The sequence below is a fragment of the Schistocerca nitens genome, chromosome 9, assembly GCF_023898315.1.
Source record: "Schistocerca nitens isolate TAMUIC-IGC-003100 chromosome 9, iqSchNite1.1, whole genome shotgun sequence".
NCBI lineage: Eukaryota > Metazoa > Arthropoda > Insecta > Orthoptera > Acrididae > Schistocerca > Schistocerca nitens.
In genome coordinates this window covers 185,250,157-185,270,406 of record NC_064622.1, presented here as the reverse complement: position 1 = coordinate 185,270,406, position 20,250 = coordinate 185,250,157, and the positions used below count along the sequence as shown (strand labels likewise).

The 20,250-nt window shown below is 41.1% G+C and overlaps 1 protein-coding gene across 1 annotated transcript in view; it reads left to right on the top strand.

Annotated features, from left to right (window-relative positions):
* LOC126204091 (uncharacterized) overlaps positions 1 to 14,915 on the top strand; it is a 533,049-nt gene extending 518,134 nt beyond the window's left edge. Inside the window, exon 4 of the mRNA XM_049938509.1 lies at positions 14,674 to 14,915. Within this exon, the coding sequence (XP_049794466.1) occupies positions 14,674 to 14,717 (44 nt within the window). The 3' untranslated portion in view covers positions 14,718 to 14,915. The remainder of the gene's footprint in view (positions 1 to 14,673) is intronic.
* Positions 14,916 to 20,250: the final 5,335 nt, after the last annotated feature.

The window sequence follows — 20,250 nt, the reverse complement described above, 5'->3', positions numbered from 1 at the left end:
ACTTCTCAGGAGAAGTCAGAAACTAAGTTAGGCGACTGTTTGATTTAACGTTCCATCAGTCGGCCACCTCCTTGAGTTGTTGTGGGTGTCTTTGACGTCTCTGTTAGACACTGCAGGACCTTGGTATCTGCTCGTTGCCTGCTGAGTTCCTGGTAGCTCAGTGCTTCCATACTAACTGTGGTTTCGCAAAGCCACTGTGCTATTTTGAAGCAGACTTGTATTCTCCCCAGTGTGTATTTATTGAAACTGCTTCTGGAGAAGTGGTACGAAATATAGTTAAAAAAGCCTTAACCCTTGCAAAACTAGAACACACGACGCCAATCTCACAGGGTGGAAGAACATCCGGACTTGAGAAGACCGACGGACGACGGTTCTGTTAAGGACTCACCGAATTGTTACTTAAAGCAGTTTATATGAATTTGCAGAGTTAAAAACACATTTTGGGCGTGTTTCTAAGACTTGTTTTTTCCTTAAATGGTTAATATTTTAAGTATTTTCATTTTGCTCGTTTAACTGAAAGAAATTGTAAGATTGTATTGTGGTGGACACACCGAGACTTTAATATTTTATAGGCAAATTATACACATTTGGAAAGTTGAAAGCATATTGTGGGAGTGTCTTTTAAAACGTTTCTTTCTTAAATGTTTAATACCTTTCTTAAGAAAATTCATGTTACTTGTTTAACTGAGAGAAAAATTTAAGTCTTTTCTGAACATTGTGCTCTAATTGGGAACTTAATATCTCAAAGCATTTGATACATATTTGCAAAGCTAAGTTGAAAGCTTATTTGTGGGGTGTCTTCATTTTTTCTTTGATGGTTAACACTTCTTTTAATAATTGGGTAACTGTAAATATTCCTCAAGCGCTTGAGTAGGCCTCTAGTTAGCGCTACGTGTTTTTTATTTAAATCCTTTAAGCTCTGTTATTATCTTTCTTAAAGCACAGGACATGTTTTGTTATTAAAAAATCTTGTGTCTTGTTATACAGTGTCTAATCTAAAGAGTGAAAGATATTTTCCCTCAACATTGCCTAGCCGTTTATGGTCCCCTTGGACTTGTCTCTAAAACGGTTTTTACGTTTTGATTGGCCATGTCACAAGTGACTGAAAAACTGCGCAAGTCATTCCAGTTTTGTAGAAAAGTAAAAACAGTTACAGGCCTATGTCACTGCCTTCTGTCTGTTGTAGTATTTAGGAAGAAGATTTATCAGGCATATTATGAACTGAAACTTCCTGAAACATTAAAACCGAGACTCGAATTTGGGACCTTTACCTTTCGGGGAAAGTACTCTGCTGACTGAACTACAAAAGCACGACTCACGTCCCCCGCTCACAGCTTTACTTCCGCCAGTACCTCGTCTCCTAGAGTTAGACTCTCGGTCCAGTACAAAGTTTTAATTGCCAGGAAGTTTCATACCAGCTCACACTCCGTTGCACAGTGATAATTTCATTCTGGATATTATCGCCTTTCTGGAGCCCGAAAGTTTCCTTCGTAGAAATCAACGTGGATTCCGCAGAGAAAGATCGTTTGAAATTAAGTTCATAGGAGGTAGCTGCAGAGGGTGAAAACGGTACAGAAAGCAGAGGCTGGGAGACATCCAGCAAATAATTGAGAAAGTAGGCTGGAATTGCTACTCTGAGAGGAAAAGATTGGCACAGGAGAGGACATTCTTGACGGTTGCGTGAAATCAGTCAGAAGGATGATGACTCAAAATCAAAAACAAAGTACGTGACAGAGGCCGGAGCACAGGCTGACCCACTGTTCCTTGACATTCGTTCGATACAGTGCCGCAATCTTGGCAAAGAAAAAAACATTGGGCAGGCCTCATTTGCAATTGGAATGAAGAGTTCCTGCCAAAATGGCAACGAGGAGAAATCTCCAGACATGAAAGTAGCTTCGGGCATACCGTTACTTCAAGGGAGAGCCATACTGCTGACAATGTACGGAAATGACAAAGTGAACAACTCAGAAAATTTCGAAAGACCATTCACGGATGATGATATATCTGTAGAACTAACGGCGCCAGAAAATCGTAGCTCAATGCAGGAAGGCGTGCTGATGATCAACGCTTTCAATACAGGGACTGGCAGTTGATCCTCAACATAAACAAATGTGAAGTTTTACCCTCGTTAAGACGAAATGTAATTATTTGCTGATGCTTCAGTAATTTCACGATGGCTTTTCATGTGTAAGCAGACAGGTAAGTTGCATGTAATTCTTTCTGAGATGACGGTGCAATCTCTGGTTTCATTTCGCGGTTATGTTGTACGGTATTACTATATCAGGAAGTTGATTTGAAAGAATCCCTTTTCCCTGTCAAATTACCTTGCCCAACTCTACAATCAATCATTCTAAACAAGTCATGTCCCTTTTTGCTGTGATTACTATGTGCTCAGATAGTAATCTTACGATGTCCTTTATAAATCTGTGTACAGTAACAATTGTAATAAATATTGGCATTCACATCAGCGGAAGTTTTCATTTGTAATGAGAAACTCCCTGTCAGGAATCAGAAACATAATTAACAGTAAATTGTTGGAATACTGGTACCCGGAATTCAATGTTAGAGGCCCTCTTTTTTCCAGTAATTGCGTTAGTTAGATCCGTTACATACCTTTTAGTAAGCATTGAATTTCGAGATGCGATATGCATCTGAGCAGGCCCAGACTAATGCAGATCAACTGGAGACTCACTTAGGTATTTTCGCAAATAGCATACGAAGTATCCTCCGCAACTGACAATTAGCTAGCTTGAGGAGTACAGATATAGATCATCTGCAGCGACCAAATATTCAAGTAGAAATTGCACGTTTTTCCAGTGTCTAGCAAAGGTGTTTCTTCCCCCTTCCAAAGTCTGTAACTCACGAGGTTTTGGTGAGCAGAGGTACGTGATTTAGGCTGTTATTTTGGTGTACATTGAGAAATGCTCGTTCTGTATGGTGTGGTTAATATCCACCTCAGAACTGCCGAGCTGTTTAATAGATTTCATTTGTCTTTGCTCTGCACAGTTTGGAAATGTATCAAGCGTAGTATTCACACAAACAGTTTCGAGTGACAAAGAACAGCAGTACTTTTAGAGCAGAGGTGTGTGCTACCGATAGTATCTGGAGCTTTAGGAAGCTCTCTAGTGGAATGGTCACGTGTGGTCCTCCAGACGTCACTATGTTGCTTCATACTAATCGAGGAAACTAAATATAAGGAAAATACCAGAAGATAGATGGTGTTGGGATCATTAATAGACTCCAGTTCGAAAATTGGACAACTCTGATAAACTCAGACACAGCTGCCTGCTAACTTAACAGCCACTCTCGCCGTCAAGCAAAATTGCGACGACACGTGCTCCGTGTGATACGGGCTCAACGACAGACAAATTCTCTTCCCGAACATCTGGGAAAGCCTGGGAATTCATCATGTCAATGGCAGTCGGGAAATAGTACATATTTTATTGATTGGCGACTCCACAGAGTGCTGTGTGCACAGCGACCATATACGTGAAATTAGAAGGAAGGTCAGCGCTGATTTATTGACAGCAAAATCGATTTTCGATCACATAACGATCATCTTCAGTGCTTTAGCGTACAAATTAAAGCTCGTAGGCACTGGTGTCAAGTTATTATCAGTAACCAAAGCTATGAAACGATCACAATAAGCTGATCATTATGCGATAGAAAATCGATTTTGCTGTCAATAAATCATCAAAATTACGGCCAACGCTGACCTTCCTTCTAATCTAAGTACATATTTTGACAGGTCTGTGTCCTCCCACTCGTGTTGAACGGCTCATCCCCACTCTGTGGCCAGTGAACTATTGATAGCGCTTTCTTTGACACTTGTTTTTCTCCAGTCACTGGCTGTTAGTGAGAGCGCCTCCAGGATCTTCCTGTCAAATTAAAACTGCATACCGGACCGGTACTCATGACGGATTTATTTATTTATTTCATTAGCATTACAGACTAACCCACCGCCTTGAAATGTAGGGTGGGTCGGGGAATCTAACAGCAGACACTTCTCAATATTACAGTCTTATTGGTATACAGTTGTAACGTTGTTGGTTTAATTTGCTATGATTACGGTGCTGATATTCAATAAAAGCGGGTTAAAAGCTGTGAGCTGTCTGGGGAAGTTAACCTTGCATTACTGAGCAACTGTTTCACCAGGTATCCAGTCTAGCTTACCAAATTCCCAACCAGTCTAACATTAATTACAATCTTTTAATAGTCATACGACAACCGGTGATATATATATAAAAAAGAGAATTTAAATAAAAAGAAATAAATCAGTTTATATTTGGAAATTTATTTTAACATTGATCATTGAAATTTCAGCATATTAAACTTGAGTCATAACTAAGCTGGTGCCTTATTTAGGACTGTGAAAATGTGAGTTTGTAATCTTACGGAACACATTAAATATGGAGTCAAGATTGGGAGACTGCATCCAACACTGCATTCATAAAATAACACACGAAGAACGTTGAAACATATGCAAGAGGAAATTAACCACAACCAACCGATTCAATTTTCACCCAAAGAAGTTACGTTCGTAGCGCAATCCTGTCCGTCATGTAATTACCACACACTGGTATACTAAATTCATACTACCTCTCTGTGAAATCTTCCCGAAAAGAATAGCTGAGGGCTACTTTGATGATTACAGCACATGCTTCACGTGGTCAACTTGGTTTACACAAAGAGTGTAAATCCACAATAATTTTGATAATTAAAGTAATTTACATCGTAACGCAGTTTACAAAAGAAAAACCTTGAACTGGTTACTATCGTCTTACTCTTAACCTGATGGGTCAAACAATTGTATAAGCACGTGGTACTGGTCTCAAAAAGGACACCCCACGTGGGTTGAACATAAAGAACAGTTGTTATATTGAAAAATATTGTCAAGACGAGACGTTATAATCTCACGCACATTCGCATTTAAGATTGATGATCTTAGTTAGAGTTACTGATCAACACGTAGTTCCACTTTACTCACAAAGTAGTGACAAAGTAACTACTGGAAGATATTCGGAACTTCACACACGAAATACACTGCGTTGCAATTCAAGATAACATTAGATATTTTAGATCCAAACCTGAAATAAAGGTGATTAAATTTTCAGTTAGGCTGAACTTAAGAAATCCATTGTCCTACGGACTTAGCACACACGCGCTTAGCCGGAGATCTTACCACTTCAGGCGCTCGCCGCGGACAGACTGACCTGGGCTCCTACAAAGGGTTCTTCCGTATACAAAACGGAAGTGACCAGAGAGGCAGCTTCCTATAGCAACATGACAAGGGACGGACAGGACCATACTAAGGATAGAAACCTCTTTGCTTTTAGAAAGCGTAGCTACCTGTTCCGACGTTGGTCCTACTGTTCTCTAGTAGACAGGCTTGTCTGCTACCATCCAGCATGCAACTAGAAATACATTTGCTCATTCATTCTTTCACACAGAAGGGAAGGGGGATGACAGTATCTGATCTTATACAGTATATAAAAGAAAGCGGATGTAAGTTCCGTATGAGACTGTGTGACATGAATTACATATAAACTGTGTTTTAAAGTGTTGTTGCTGTGTTGGCAGAAGAGCCAACACCGTGCTGCTAGAGGAGGCCGAAATGCACGCGTTTAATTACACGCAGACTGGCGTGAGATCTGGAACAATTAAAGGAGTTGAATCTAACAAGAAAAGAACGTAGTTCTTGGAATACTTAACTTTAATCCATAATTGGTGTACATCGCTCTTGACGGTACATTAATGATAAGCTCAATATAACTGGTAATGGCGCCTTGCTAGGTCGTAGCAAATGACGTAGCTGAAGGCTATGCTAACTATCGTCTCGGCAAATGAGAGCGTATTAGTCAGTGTAGCATCGCTAGCAAAGTCGGCTGTACAACTGGGGCGAGTGCTAGTAAGTCTCTCTAGACCTGCCGTGTGGTGGCGCTCGGTCTGCAATCACTGACAGTGGCGACACGTGGGTCCGACGTATACTACCGGACCGCGGCCGATTTAAAGGCTACCACCTAGCAAGTGTGGTGTCTGGCGGTGACACCACAGTAGTAGTGTGACAGATCGTTCTTGTTTATGTGTAAAAGTAACACGTTTCACTGCTCAGTCTCCTCCCAGATAGAAACACCACAGTAAATTTAGAAGAGGAATTTATGCCGTAAATGACAACAGATGTAAGAAATTAACATGAAAGGAATCCAACAGAGACCTTTCACAGTTGTTAATGCTTTTTTTAAATAATATAAAGAACATAATATATAAAAATTTCTCTAAGGTTACAGCGAATTGAATGCTTAACAACTGTTGAAGTGGTTCTATATAATCCGTTGATGAGAATATAATTTATATAATGCAAGTGTCAGAGAAAACTGCTGTATCGTCTGAGATATGCGAGCACTAATCACGACCCGCCCTCACAGCTGTTCTTGCGCTGGTAACGGATCTCCCACCTCCCAAAGTTCACTGCACACCTTGCGGGACTGGCAGTCCTCTGTGGCAGGTGCGCTAGTATTGCTAGGTATACAGGAGATTTGAAAGCTAGAAGATGAGTTACCGGCTGTGAGGGTGGACCGTGAGTAGTGCTAGCATAATTCAGTCGGTAGAGGACGTGCCAGTGAATGGCAAAGATTCGGTTCGAGTCCCAGGCCAGTACACACTTTTAATCTTCATTAATTTTCAGGTCGACGCACACTCTGCTGTAGCGCCACTAAGACACTTGCAGTGTATTTTAAAGAACTATTATCAGGATGAATAGTTGAGTAAAACACTTAGGTAGCCACAAGTGGTAGAGCATTGATCTCTAAGGACAAGTGTTATCGTTAAAGTGCCGGTATCAATGACATTTCTCTTTGTTACAAACGTTCACCGCAGAGTATAGCTCACTAAAAGGTGGAACCGTTTCATCAGTGAAGAGTGACAGTTGTTAAAATTCCCGTTACAGATGGGATTAAAAAATTATTCGATCAGTTCACTGAGCAGCGAGTGAGGTGTTTTCGAAAGCTTCCGCAACTCGTCTACACGCAAGCGCAGGTAAGTGACAGCAATCAGAAGCCGCGAAGAGAAGCGAGACGCACAAAAGCGTGCACAGAAGCGAAGTCACAAATGTTTAGCGCACCCGCCACCCTCCCTCCCTCGTTATCCAATTAAAGGCAGCCGCGGCAGCGCCAGAATTAGGACAACACTCCGCCCCCTGGCGCTAAGCGAGCCCTCTAAGAGAATCACTGCCGCTAATAAACGGAAGGAGGAGGAGGAGGAGGAGGAGGCGGCGTGGAGGAGGAACCGCCTGGGGTGGCCAGAAAAAACACAGAGAGCGCCAGAGGGGAGGAAGATATCGTTGATGTAGCTTTCATTGTCAACCGCCGGCTCGTGTTTCAGAATACAATTGCAATCAGGCCGGCGGGGAGCGACACAGCGCCGGGGAAGCGATAATTGAACGCAAATAAATCCCCCGCGGCCTGCGCCCTCCACCCTCCGCTGCCGGCCCGGCGGCCCCGGACGAAATTTAAATTTACAAAACGGCCACAGCCGCCGCCGGAGGACGACTCCGGCAGCTCCCCCAGCCTGCTCGCCACCCGACGGGCTCAGGAGTGGAGTCAACCCCCAGCCCGGACGTGGCACCATTCGTCTCAGATTATAGTCTCTCAATTCACCCGTCAGTAATTTAATGACGAACCCCAGCAAGTCCAAGCTTTCGTCTCTACTTGCCTTCCACTCCCAGCGTATCCCGACCTTCAGTACGCTCTCTAACTCCTCCGTTCGTATTTTTCGACTTACCCCTCCCTCTCTTCTCCTCCGCCACCCCCTATACGTTCAAGCAGCAATTTAAATTTTATCATATCCTCAGTTATTTGAGGTGAATTTACTTATGAGCTGATTGCACGCATGTTCTATCGAGGAGAGATCTGTGGCTCCTACTGACCAAATAGCACCTCACCATTCCGCTGACAGTTCATATAGGCACGTGACATTTATGAGCGAGCACTGTTGTGCTGCCGCCGCGATATTGTCGAATGAGAGGTAGCGCGTGGGACAGGGAATGTCCCTCACGTACTGTTGTGCCATCAGAGATCCCCCAGGCACTATCAGCCTTGAACAAAACTCATACCCTATGACTCACCACATCATAACACCGTTGTGCCTCTAAGAAACATTGGAAGTACGGTTTTAGGGTGTCCTTAACTCTTTAAACGATTGTGGCATATATTCCGCTATTTTTTTGTAATCAGACTGCTTATTCTGGCCAAAGAAACTACGCATAACATGAGGTGAGATCCCTTAGTTTTGCGGTTGTTATTTCCAAACTCTTTTTGCATAAGGTTTGAACTGTGATTTATTTTCAAAGAATGTTCTTAAGAATTTATTTTATTTACTAGCGATTCATCAAGAACATTAACACATTTAATCACACTTTGTAAGCATAGAAGTAGTTGCCAGGGAGTAACTGATGAAATCATAACCAAATTCCTTTTAACAAATGGGTATTTTATTCACTTTAATAGTGCCTAAAAGCATTTTTTAAAAGAAACAGATTTAAAATTATAATCAGAAAGCACCCTCTAAATATCAAAGTTACATTTTATTCAGAGGCAGAAAGAAACAAGTTTTGACTCTATGAGCTTTCGGGCAGAGAACCTTGCCACTCCCGTTTGGCACGGCCGTAGTTACGTCTGCTCACAACAGCCTCTGAAAGACTACACTGGTGCAAATCTGCAACACACCAGATTTCTTTAAACTGAGAGTTTTAACAATTTACACAAGCACACAAACTATGCACCCCCCGTAGGAGGGAGGGAAATGGAACAAAACGATAACAATTAAAATATTAACCTCGCCACCGAAGGTGCAACTTGACTTTAACTTCTAAGAAAAGTCTTACGGTGAAAGTGTGGCAACTTTGTATACTAAAATGATCATTTAAATAAAAGCCAATGAAATGCAATCTTATGTAAAATTCTACAAGGTTGGCCAAACAATAGTTAAGATGCTCTACAGTACACAGATACTGCCACTCAAGATCATGGGCAATAATATCAAAGTTTCCAAAGATCAAAACATATTTCAGGTATTAGGCCGTTACACTCCAATCAATAAATTTGTTAACACACCAAATTCGACAAACATGACAGAGGCAGCTACTAACGTACGGTAGACTGATAGGGAGATTACCGAACAACCCGCATTGCAGGTTGCTCTAACCCGCCCCTACTCCACAAGGGAAAAACGGACCACCCAAATAATAAACAACCACCTTCCCGCGGATGGGCAAACGGAGAAGAATGGAAATGAAACAACATATCACCAATCACTTAACTTCTAATAAACTGTAATTTTTCGAGAAGACCTGGCGCAGCACTCCTACATCGCTCTCCCGAACCGTCCGCTTCCACCAGTTTCAACGGACGCAGGAAGGCGTGCAGATCTCCCGTCTCACGGCGTCGCAGCTCGCGCCGGCCTGACTGATGTCGTGGTTGACTCCTGTTGCTCTCGTGTCGAGCCTCGCTATACGCCGCGGCCCACTGGACTCACGTGGCGACCTCACATGCGCCGACGCTCAAGACGGACAAGTCATCTTGTGTCTCAGTGCGTGACCGAACAACCGATCGATCCAACCGCCAATGACCACTGCCTGAGCAAACTCGAGCAGACTGGCGGCCTAACGCGCAGACTCAGATGCGGAACTAAGCCCCGACCGGGCGACCACTCGCTAATTTCTCTTATTGGGGGAGTGGAAAGACTCTCATTTTGCCGGCTTTAAACGTTGATCTGAACGACAGACATAGTAGCACTCCAAACAACAGACAGACACTAACTGCCTAACAAATGCGGACGAGAGACAGACTAGGAAGATGCAGACGAGAGACTGACCCAGACTGACCGACTGGCGAGCTCATAGCGCCCTTAAATGCACGTGAACAGGTAACCATTCCCCTTTCCCACCAGAGGGAGACACCAAAGCTGCGATTGCCACGGCGGCGCCAGCCCCAGAAACAGAGGGCGACTGCTTCACAATACGCGCTGCGGCGCGCTCTTCAAAACAGCAATTTTTACCACAGCTCAAGGTTACGTGTTGTGCAGTGGTAATAGTGTAGGAAACTTATGCCACATGTTACTTTATAGTAACAGTACTTTCAGTAAAATTATGTTAAGTATGAACCGTATTACAGTGAAGTTAAGTTATATAGTTTCACGATATCTGTTTTGAACTTTTTTAAAAATTCTTGTAACTCTAACAACAGATTTAATATAATTATGGAAATTATCAACATTTAATGTTTCATTCATTATGATCAACAGCATATTCACCGACGACGGTCAACCAGCCTAGTGCAGAGCTACGATTCATCAATCTGCTGTTATTGCTTCAAATCTATCGGCTGCAAAGTTGAAAGAATGAATATTTGTTGGGCAAAATATACCTAAGTTGACGGCTGATGAACACTTTAAAAGTTCAATGAAGGAAACAGAACAGCAACCTTGGAGAAATCTGAACAATGTTTAAAAATGTTATGTATTCATTATTCATTCATTATTTTCAAATTCAAATGGCTCTGAGCACTATGGGACTCAACTGCTGAGGTCATTAGTCCCCTAGAACTTAGAACTAGTTAAACCTAACTAACCTAAGGACATCACAAACATCCATGCCCGAGGCAGGATTCGAACCTGCGACCGTAGCGGTCTTGCGGTTCCAGACTGCAGCGCCTTTAACCGTTATTTTCCCCTTTACCCTGAAAAGAAGAATTCTTTTTCTTAAGGAAAGTAAAAATAAGAAAAGGATACACGGGAACTTTCAGTCGAATCGGTAGAGCCCTATAGTAATTTTACTTATATTACTTTTCCTAAATTTGTGACAAGTATAATACACTGAAGCGCCAAAGAAATTGGTATAGGCATTTGTATTCAAATACAGAGCGATGTAAACAGGCAGAATACGGCCCTGCGGTCGGCAACACCTATGTAAGACCACATATGTCTGGCGCAGTTGTTAGATGTGTTACTGCTGCTACGATGGCAGGTTATCAAGATTTAAGTGAATCTGAACGTGGTGTTGTAGTCGGCGAACGAGCGATGGGACAAAGCATCAAGTGGGGATTTTCCGGTACGACAATTTCACGCGTGTACTGTGAATATCAGGAATCGGTAAGACATCAAATCTCCGACATCGCTGCGGCCGGAAAAAGATCCTGCAAGAACGGGACTAACGACGACTGAAGATAATTGTTCAACTTGACCCAAGTGCAACCATTCCGCAAATTGTTTCAGATTTCAATACCGGGCTATCAGCAAGTGCGAACCATTCAACGAAACATCATCGATCTGCGCTTTCGGAGGTGAAAGCCCACTCGTGCCCTTGACGACTGCACGACACGAAGCTTAAAGCCTCTCCTGGGCCCAGAAACACCGACATAGGGCTCTTGATGACTGTAAACCTGTTGCCTGGTCGGAAGATTCTCGTTTCAAATAGTATAGAGCGGATGGACGTGTTCGGGTATGGAGACATCCTCATGTAACCTCCCCACACTAAATTATTAAATAAATTAAATATGAATAATGAATGTGATTCTAATTTAGTGTAACCTCTCTACAGAAATTCATTCACATTTAACCTCCACACAAAATTTGTTTCCCATTTAATGTACCCACAAAATTCTTTTCTCATTTAATGTAAGCTCGAAACAGAAAAATTCTTAAACCTCATAATAAAAAAATAATAAATTCAGTAACTTGATAAATTTTGGACGACAGCAGTGCTGCGTCATGGCCCTGTAAGATCATTCAGAATAAGAAAAGCAAAAATTCTTACCTCAATAAAAACGGCGAATATATCTGCTCTTACCTAATTTTTTTTTTTTTTTTTTTTTTTTTTTTTTTGCACAGCTCTGTGCAATGCTGGCCTATACATTTGTCATTTATGAAAGGAAGCAAACTGATTTTTTTTGCAACAATCGGAATGATCATGGTTTGGAGAAATTAGTAAATTCTTTAAATTGAAATGAATGCTTGTAAAAAAAAATTAGTTTATATTACAAAAATTATTATTAGGGCATTTTTAAAACATTTGGATGACAGTTCACATACATTACTAGATATGCGCGAGGCTGCTTTTTTATCTTATACAATAATACTCAGGCTCCAGACTCCCGACCAGAGCAGACTGCAGACAACCACAGACTAGCGACAAGCAGCAACTAACTGCTACAGCTACACAGTTCGTACTGCAGTCAACACTGCTCTCTGGTCAGCGATTCTCTTATACCTTGCATATCGCAGGCAGCGCATACCTCTTACACTCATGAATCCATGGACTCTGCATGTCAGCAGGGGACTGTTCAAGCTGGTGGAGGCTCTTTAATGGTGTGGGGCTTGTGCAGTTGGAGTGATATGGGACCACTGATACGTCTAGGTGCGACTCTTGACAGGTGACAGGTACGTAACCATCCTGTCTGATCACCTGCATCCATTCTTTTGCACTGTGCATTCCGACCCACTTGGGAAATTCCGTAGGACAATGTGAACACCCCAGACATGAACGTTATTGAGCATATCTGTGATGCCTTGCAACACGCTATTCAGAAGAGATCTCCATCCCCACGTACTCTTGCAGATTTATGGACAGCACTGCAGAATTCATGGGGTCACTACTTCAGACATTAATCGAGTCCATGTCACGTCCTACGGCCGAACTTCTGCGTGCTCGCGGGGTCGTACACGATATTACGCAGGTGTATCTGTTTCTTTGGCTTTCCAGTGTATATCGGCACTGCACGAAACAGAATGATACTGATTGTAGGAAATAGAAAAACAATTATTATTTCGATATACAGCACATGTAATGAGCACCTAGTTTTCCCATGCGCATGGTGTATTCATAAACGGTTCTCAGTCGTTATAAAATTCCACGCATATCGAAGCATATCGCCGAATACTCGTGCTGATAGCTCACAAAAATGTAGTAACGGCGACGAGGTTTTGTCCAGCCACTTCGAGCTTGTAAAACTAAGCGCTTACTCTCTCAGCTGCTTACTTCTTTGATACTAGCGACCCTACAAAGTATGTAAGCTTGCCTAAAATTTTAAATCTCTGTCTCCTCGGAAACGGTTGCGTCTTCCTATTTTCATATGTGGAAGTCCTAGTCGTGCTCTACACACCTTGTCAATATGAATCCAATCGGTGAGGGGAAGTTAGCAAGGTCCCCTCGTCAGCGACTGGCTTCCCCCGATACTGCGGTACTCCAGGTGTGTGGGTGACACGGCTGCATACTGAACGCTAGACACGTGGGGAACTTAACACAATGCGACTACTTCTAAGAGGCACTGCTTCTTTTTGTGAGAAGTACTTTATCATTAGATGTTTATTTTCAACTTTTTATTTTTTCTACCAAACTATAAGTAGACAGTGCTAATACAGTGCGCAGGTTTTTAGAAAGCTTTACACACAGTCATTTAACATTGAGATATATACGAAATTTGTGTATATTTCGATTTTAGAATATGTAACACATCTGGAAGTATGGTTCGTGATACAGTAGAAGAGTCACGCAGTTTGAAAACCGCTAAATCTGAACGTAGGTGGGACTTTGCTGACTTCATAACACAAAAAACTGAAAAACCGTTCGCAGCCATGCTATGAACCAAACACTGAAATGACTTTAGCGGTTTGTCTGTGCAATCGAGGAAATTGCTCTTGGGATAACATTTTAAAAGATTCTTGTATATTCCAGGATTTGACAAAAAGGTCATGTGCCAAGTGCACATTGCACCTGTATCTACCGCAGTTGGATGTAACGAGGAGGTACTTGTGCAGCCAAAGCTGGATCGTTCCGACAAATAAATTGAAATCAGTGTTCGATGTGCGAAGTCTTTGAGTCTGATTGAGAACTCATGATGAAACACAAACGACACGGTATGAATGGCAACCATAGCTGTGATGGTACACTTCAAATGATTAAAACCGCAACAGTGGCGTCAAAATGACATTATAGTCACATCTTCAGGTAAAAGACTGTTGACCTTTTAGTACATAATGTCCTTACAATCTCCATACAGGAATATAGCAGAATATTAAATTGCAAAATTCTTCTATTATTTACATTACGGAGGTTTTTAACATTACGTATTGAAAGATCAACAGTTCGTTACCTTAAGATGTGACTGTAATCGCATGTAACTAGTCGAGATTAATAAATCGTTTTGACACAGCTGTTCAGTTTTCTATAATTTGAAATCACGTTGAAACGTTTCGGTTATTGAAAGGTCATGCCACTAGGGTGACAGTGGGCATACATGTCTTCTTCAAACGGCTGCCTTGAGTTCTGGGAAATGCTCCATGTCATGAACTTGGAGCTGACTTTTCCAATTTCTTTTTTTGATAGTATTAATCTTGTCCGCCACATCTTTTACAAAGAAGTCTCCCCTTGCATTAAAACACTTACTGAATTCAAACAACACTGGACAACGAGCATTTTTGAACTCTCAACTACCTGACATTTTTTTAATGACTCTTAATACTTTCGATTTGCTGATTTCAAATCTGAAATCGATTTTGTTCTCCATGCTCTGGTTTTCATATAATTCGAACTTTCCGATTATAGCCTTTTCTGGTTAGATAAGCTATCTTCATGTTTATATTGTCGACAGGGTTGTGATATTGTTTCCTTTTTTCTTTCAGATCTGATAGCACCTTGTCACCGTTACGAAGAGACGTCAATGTAACAGCTATCCAGACATTCTGTGACATTTGTGGATACTACATCCTTATTCGTCAAAACGCAATGAAAGCTTATACCGCTAATTGGTAATGAAACGTACTTTGGACTTACTCTTGGCGACCAAGACAAAACATGGGCCTCACACTCTGTACGTCACACTGTGAAGAACAGCTGCGTGACTGGACGCCAAGGTAAGGTAAGGGTTCACCTTTCGGAATCCGCATGTCCTGGCAAGACCAGTGAGTCACACAAATGACTGCTATTTTGTATAATTAATATAAAGTGAATCACTATGAAAAACACATTGAAAATATATGGGAATTGATACAAAAAACACACGTAAAATATCATATCCTAATATCCTCTCAGCAATCACACCTACTATGAACTCTGATGAACTACCACACACAGTTTTTACAGGATTTACTCCATCAGCAGATGCGGATAGCGACCAAAATCTGGGCGTAGGTGAAGAAAATGACTTTGACGTGTTTCCCTTGGATCCCTCGCTGTCTTCAAGTTTTCATCAGTTTAACCAGTCTCAGCTTAATGACATTCTGCTTGGTTGGTGTCCCTCCAAACTTGAAACTGAAGTATTAGCCTCTAGATTGTGAGAAAAACGTGTACTGAGTGATACTGTCTTATTATCGAAAACATTATATAAGTTATTCCTCGTAGTTAACTTACCAATTATGACAATGATTAACAAATTTTTTGGAAGTCTCAATTGCATGAGATTTTTTTACTGGTTTTCAGTGTTTCTGAGCTGCTGATTTCAAATCTGAACTCTGGTTTGGTCTCCAGGCTCTGATTTTCATGCAATTCGACTTTTCCATCCCAGCCTTTTGCGATTGGATTAATTACTTACATATTTATATTATTGACTGCGTTGTTATATTGTATCTGTTTTTCTTTAAGACCTGATGTCATTTCATCATGGCTGCGAATAGACGTCAACATAACATTATCCAAACCATGGATATAATATCCTTTTCGTTAAACGTGAAATACAACATTCTTTGCAAGCAAGATTATAAAGCGTAATGTTGATAAAATGTATTTTGGACTAACTGTTGCCAACTAAGACAAAACATGGGCCCAACTTACACAATGGTCCAATTGTGATGAAATGCTGCGTGACTGGACGAAAGTAAAGCGTAAGGGTCTACCTTTCGGAATACCCATATCCCGGGGAGGACCAGTGGATTACAGGTACGACTGCTACTTTTCTATCATTAATACAAAGGGGATTGGTACGGAAAACAGACATAAAATATCATACACTAATACAACCTAAGCAGTAAGACCTACTGTGCACACGGATGGGATACCTAAAGCAGTTTTTACAACATTTACTCCATCTACAGATGTGGATAGCGACAAAACCCGGAGACAGGTGAAGAAGTCGAATTCAACATGTTTTCCTCTAGCACCTCTCAGTCCACAATTTATCATAATTTAAACAGTCAAAGCTGAATGACCTTCGTATGATTTGGGCATCTCCAAACTTGAAGATGTCTACTAAAACTGAAAACGTGTCATATTTCCGAAAGTGGATAGAGGTCGTCCTTTCATATTTTACACAACAAAATAAGTTTGTTTGTTGTCATGTCTCAGGTCTCCTCCAGGAAACTGGGATTACCTTGTACAATCCAGATGACTGGCGTTTATTTGTAGGCAGTTCAAAACGCATTCTGAAGTGTGTTCTACCACGTAATGGAAATGTGTAAGCACCAGTTGCAGTTGGTCATTTCGTGTATTTGCAAGATGAGCATAATGACTTGAAGACTTTGATTAACCTACTAAAATACCAGGAACACAATTGGACAGTATTTGTGAACCTCAAGATTGTTAATTTGCTGCTAGGCCAACAGAGAGTATTTACAAAGCATCCCTGTTTTATTTGCATGTGGGGCAGACAAGCTTGACATAGCCACTGGAACCCGGAGGAGTGGCCTATATACGGGATTCTTCAGGCTTGTATGGTCTGACAAGAAAATCGGTTGCAGAAGAAATAAGATGCATAATAAAGGAAAACAAAAACATATTGACAGGAACAAAAACTGAAGAAAATAAACCTTCAGAAAAAAAATCAGGCACTCATTACGAGGTCAGACAAAGGCAGCACCATGTTAATAATAAAACAGGATGAATACAATGATAAAACGGTAAAATTTATGGAAGACAACAACATAACAAAGCTAATCAGTGACCCAACAAAACGCACAAACACTTCTAAGAAATATCTCACACATACTCACAAAACAGAAAGCAAAATGGTTGAAACAAAACCGTCCCTAAGCACCCAGACCAGTCTACTAAAGTTTCATAAGGAGGGCATTCCGATACGCCCCGTTGTCAGTTTCAAAACTGCATCCATATATCACTTAGCCAGAGAAATGCACGTATACCTGGAGAAACATTACATATACACAAATAACAGAAGCATACACAACACTGAAGATCTGATACAAAAAATCAAAGACATCAACATACGCACAACAGCCATACTCACATCATTTGACATCATATCCATGTACACCAATATCCCCACCACGGAAACCATCAACATCATCAAACAACAATTAGAAGAACAGGCAGAAAGTCCCAAACCCCACATAAAAGAAATAGCCAGCATTCTATAACTAATCACAGAGCAAAACTATTTCTCATCGGCTTCCAGTGGGGTCACCAGTCAGCGGACTCCTAGCCAACATTTTTCTCAGTCACATTGAAAATAAAATATTTGAAACAATAGTAAGCGCCAAACAATACTGGTTAACATATTATTGTCATTATGTAGATGACATCAAATGCCTTCTAGATGAAACACTCAATCGCTTCCAACAATTTCACCGTGGTATAAACAACGTCAATCCAAAAATAAAATTCACCATAGAAAAACTATCAAAAAGACATTGTTGAAGGAAAACAAGTAATAAACGAATATACACCTCTCTGCGATGTAGCTCTGCTCTGTTCCCTCAAAAAATTATTAGTTAACGCCAATGTATAGAACCCCCCTCCTCACCCCCCTAACACACATACAAACATACACACTGCTCTCTCTCTCCCTCTCTCTCTCTCTCTCTCTCTCTCTCTCTCTCTCTCCCTCCATTTTCACACACACACACACACACACACATACACACACACACAAACAAAATGGCACATACAACTTTGAAAGATTCAAAACAACTGCCAGGAACACCGTCAACTGTTCCACTGCCACCATCTTATTTTTACACTTTCAACTGTTCCACTGTCCGCCATTTTGTTTTTACAGCTGGTAAACAATGAAACAGCGACAATGACAGCTCAACATACAGAACTTCACAGTGAAGACGATGAGGAGAAAAGAAAACATATGTGAAACATAATTTAAATAGACAGACAAACACACACACACACACACACACACACACACAATCTTCCACATAGAATTAATTAATTTCAGGCATAGCCACAACACTTTCCAAATCGTAAGTTTTGCTTAAATAATTTGTCTACATTAATTGTATATGGTTGCAGATGACAAACTGTGAAAGAAAACACACTATAAAAACATAATACATCAGGAAAACTACACCATGTGATGAAAGGGTATAAATACATAATTTTATGTGTTCTTCACAAATCTGTAATTACGATTTTAAAAACTAATATGTACATGTATACAAACAGTAAAGAAGATTCTTTTATGTTTAACAGCCATAAAATAGAAGTCCACTGGCGATGCTGTAACTGCAGTGAAACATGTTTGGGATAAAAAACAAAATTGTGTTTTGCTAAAGGGGGACCCCATCCAAAAACATATATACTATTTTCAGGCAGCTTTTCAAGTAAAGCAAATTATTCAAGGAAATGACGGCAGATTTATTTAAAAATGCACTGGTAGTGCAGTATTTCTCAAACTATAAAACTGAACTTTAAACACTGTAGCTCCACGCTTTAGAAAGCAATCACAACTATTTTTACAGCTACCGAATAAGTCTTTCCATGCATTACGACACTTCGAATTAAATTTACTAGGACAGGATTCCTGTCCAGGTTTGTGATTTCGGATAAACACGGATGTAAGATGGAGTTTTTAGCAACACCACGATTATTATTAAAATGAACCAAATTTCACAAATTCCTGGTCCATTTACAGAGTGACAAATATAAACAATTTAGCGGAAGGCTGGTGGTACTGGTGGCGTAGTTCACAGTGGCTGTTTACATGGCGCCGACCGGTATGGCCGAGTGGTTTTAGGTGCTACAGTCTGGAACCGCGCGACCACTACAGTCGCAGGTTCGAATCCTGCCTCGGGCATGGATGTGTGTGATGACCTTAGGTTAGTCAGGTTTAAGTAGTTCTAACTTCTAGGGGACTGATGACCTCAGAAGTTAAGTCGCATAGTGCTCAGAGCCTTTTGAACCACTTGTTTACATGGCGGCGATGCAGTTATGGCAGTACTGTTGGCCTCGCCCTGCTACAGATCTTCTTGGCGTTTGAATTATATTTTTACTGGGTCAAAAACCATGCCATGATAATAGTATCAGCAAATGCATCCGAGGCCCATAAATACTGCTCTTAAGCTCTTCTGGCCTCAGAACTCCAAAAATATGAACAACAATGACCTGCTACTGCTAGCAAGATGTTAACTATATTATTGTTCAGCCCAGACTCCTTACCCATCACAAAGGACGAGTTGCAACTTGCGCGCCAACCACACCTTTTGCACACCGCCAGTCTACTTCCGTAGCTGCGGGGCTTCCCCACATCTTTTACATTGAACCCTACGTTACATAACTAAGGACCAAGTATTTCGTAGTACATTATATAACTACCATTCCAGTAGTTATTTGAATTCACGAGCACAATTTGGTTCAAATGCCTCTGAGGACTATGGTACTTAACATATGAGGTCATCAGTCCCCTAGACTTAGAACTACTTGAACCTTACTAACCTAAGGACATCACACACATCCATGCCCGAGGCAGGATTTCAACTTGCGACCGTAGCAGCACCGCGGTTCCGGACTGCAGCGCCTAGAACCACTCGGCCACAGCGGCCGGCACAATCACAGTTTAAATAACATCGTTCAGAAATTCATATAACTGAAATACGTATACATTTTCAAAGGATTTTCATCACAGACACAACATTCTACAAAAGTAACACTACAAACTGATGTAGAAATATTGATACAGATATAGAAACAGGTGTTACACTACCTACCAATGGTCAAGGAGCACTCGAGCGAAAACTCAGTGGTTTTTACCCATTTGACGCCGCTGGAAGATCAAGAGAATTTTATTAATATTACTTACGTAATTTTCATATGGGTATAAATTCTGTTAGATTGTTCAGTCAAAGTAATGTGGGCACCTGCCAAAAGCTTGAATAAACATGTTTGGCAAAAGGACCGCTGTAAGACATGCAGGAAGATGTAAGTAGACTGTTTATGTTTTTATGGTGGTAATTAAAAACGCTGACTGGTGTTTTGTGCAGTCTGTGGCTGGTTGGACTCATTGTTGTAAGTTTTTCGCC